Source organism: Primulina huaijiensis, chromosome 1, assembly GCF_012295235.1.
Source record: "Primulina huaijiensis isolate GDHJ02 chromosome 1, ASM1229523v2, whole genome shotgun sequence".
NCBI classification, from domain to species: Eukaryota; Viridiplantae; Streptophyta; class Magnoliopsida; order Lamiales; family Gesneriaceae; genus Primulina; species Primulina huaijiensis.
Genome location: NC_133306.1, coordinates 5,739,950 through 5,742,674, shown reverse-complemented (window position 1 = coordinate 5,742,674; position 2,725 = coordinate 5,739,950). Strand labels below are relative to the sequence as shown.

Sequence of the window (2,725 nt, the reverse complement as noted above, 5' to 3'; positions counted from 1 at the left end):
ATAATATACCAAGAACCTTAAATTTGTCATAAACAAGAGACATGGCATCCATCACTCCACATTCTGCCACCACCCTTTCTACCGCCAAGGTTCACGGTGGCTCCTCCTCCTCCTCCTCCTCCTCCTCCACCACCACTTTCTCCTATGCTATTCCCTTCACAAAATCAACACAATGTTCCCCTGTCCGAAAATTCAAACACGGGAATAAAATTTCCTGCAGATCCAAAGACAATGACAAAGAATCTTCATCACCTGCCAAGTTTGATAGGCGGGACGTGCTGCTAGGATTAGGAGGACTGTACGGGGCTACAGCTCTCACCGCCTCTCCGCTGGCCTTCTCTGCTCCTGTCCCTGGCCCAGACATTACAAAATGTGGCCCCGCGGACCTCCCAGCCGGCGCAGCCCCCACAAACTGTTGCCCCCCACTCACTGAAAAAATAATCGATTTCCAGCTCCCTCCACCACCAAAAACCTTGCGTGTCCGCCCAGCCGCCCATCTAGCCGATGAAGCATACATAGCTAAATTCAACAAAGCTGTGGAGATCATGAGAGCCCTCCCGGAAGATGATCCGCGCAGCTTCAAGCAGCAAGCTAACGTCCACTGTGCTTACTGCGACGGCGCGTATGATCAAGCTGGATTTCCCAATCTGGAGCTTCAAGTTCACAACTCGTGGCTGTTCTTTCCATTCCATAGATACTACCTCTATTTCTTTGAAAGAATCTTAGGAAAATTGATTGACGATCCCACTTTTGTAATGCCATATTGGAACTGGGATGCTCCCGAAGGAATGACTATCCCTGCCATGTACACGAATCCGAATTCTGCACTATTCGACAGTTTACGCGACAAACGTCACCAACCTCCAACTGTAGTTGATCTCAACTTTAGTGGGTCGGGTTCCCCTATCAATCCTAATCAGCAAACTTCAACGAACCTGACAATCATGTACAGGCAAATGGTCTCAAACTCAAAAACACCGCAGCTTTTCTTCGGCAGCAGTTATACAGCTGGTGAGGAGCCGAATCCAGGAAGCGGGTCGATCGAAAATATCCCCCACGGCCCGGTTCATACATGGACCGGTGATTCGACGCAACCGAATTTCGAGGACATGGGAAACTTCTACTCCGCTGGTCGGGACCCTATTTTCTTCGCTCATCATTCGAATATCGACAGGTTGTGGAGTATATGGAAAACTTTAGGAGGGAGGCGCCGGGATATAACAGACCCTGATTATCTTGACGCCTCGTTTTTGTTTTACGACGAAAACGCGCAAATGGTTCGGGTCAAGGTCCGGGACTGTTTGGATCATACGAAGCTTGGGTACGTTTATCAGGACCTGGAGATTCCATGGCTGGAATCCCGGCCAAAACCTAGGGTCTCTTCTGCTTTAAGGAAACTGAAGAAACTTGTTAAAGCAAAGGCTGCAGATGCCCCCGGCCCGAAAGAAGTGTTCCCCGCAAAGCTTGACAAAGTTTTGAAAGTTATGGTGAAAAGGCCGAAGAAAAGAAGAAGCAGAAAAGACAAGGAAGAGCAGGAAGAGATTCTTGTCATAAAAGGGATCGAATTGGACAGAGATGTTTATGCCAAATTCGATGTTTATATCAATGACGAAGATGATGTAGTGACCACGGCCGATAATACAGAATTTGCTGGAAGTTTTGTGAATGTTCCGCATAAACATAAGCACTCGAAAAAGATTAGGACACAACTAAAGTTGTCAATTACCGAAATCTTGGAGGATTTAGATGCGGACGACGATGAACATGTTCTGGTGACTTTGGTGCCGACGAGTGCCGGTGAATCTGTGACGATTCATGATGTGAAGATCGAATTCGATTAGTGATTTTCCATCATTTTTCAATTATTTGATCATATATATTTATGGGTCATTCCCGCTGATTTATTTCGAGTGTTCCTATCATTTGATTATTTAAAAAAAAAGGCTTCGAATAAATTATTCAGTGCTCATCGATGAAACTGAATAAAATCTCATTATATTTTCCCGTTTGAAAAATAATTCAAATCGTGTCTCAGTCGGCCTTCTTTTTATTTAATATATTTATTTTCGTATAGCAATTGTATGGTAGATCAATTTAATTACAACAAATAGTTTGAGAAATATAGCGTTTTTTTTAAACCTCATTTAATACTCCAAAATTATCAAATTTTGTCCATTAGGGAAATTTATACTTTAAATAAAACATTAAAAAATTCGAGTGAAATTTCAATAGAGAAGCAGGACGGTAATTAAATTAGGCTGTTAGGATATTTAGGAAAATGAATCTGATCGACCATTTTTTTTATAAAAAATAATAATGTCTCCAAATGTATTTGAAATACAATACAGAAAATCATTTTTTAAAAATAATAGTTGACTAGAATTAAATAAAAAAAAATCGAGAATGGTTTTGCCAGCCCATTGGATTTTATTTATTTATTTTTTATTTTTTTATTTTTTTGCATTTGGCACCTCCTAATTTGATATGACTAGACCGCCACTAAATTTTGAGATTACACAATATTAATTAATTGTACTAAAATAATTTGCATTGAAGCCACTGAATAGTTCTTGAAAGCAAATTGTATAAATAGCATGAAATACACTTGAAGATGTCGTTTTTGAAAAATAATAGTTGACTAGAGTTAAATAATAAAATACCGAGATTGGTTTTGCCAGCCCATTGGATTACGTTTTGCATTTGGTCTCTCCTAATTAGATTTGAC

General features: G+C 40.7%; 1 protein-coding gene across 1 annotated transcript; it reads left to right on the top strand.

Annotated features, from left to right (window-relative positions):
• On the top strand, positions 1-2,034 carry LOC140979946 (aureusidin synthase-like). The gene has a single exon (XM_073445614.1). The coding sequence runs from the start codon at positions 42-44 to the stop codon at positions 1,839-1,841; it is 1,800 nt and encodes a 599-aa protein (XP_073301715.1). The 5' UTR covers positions 1-41; the 3' UTR covers positions 1,842-2,034.
• The last annotated feature ends 691 nt before the right edge of the window (positions 2,035-2,725 follow it).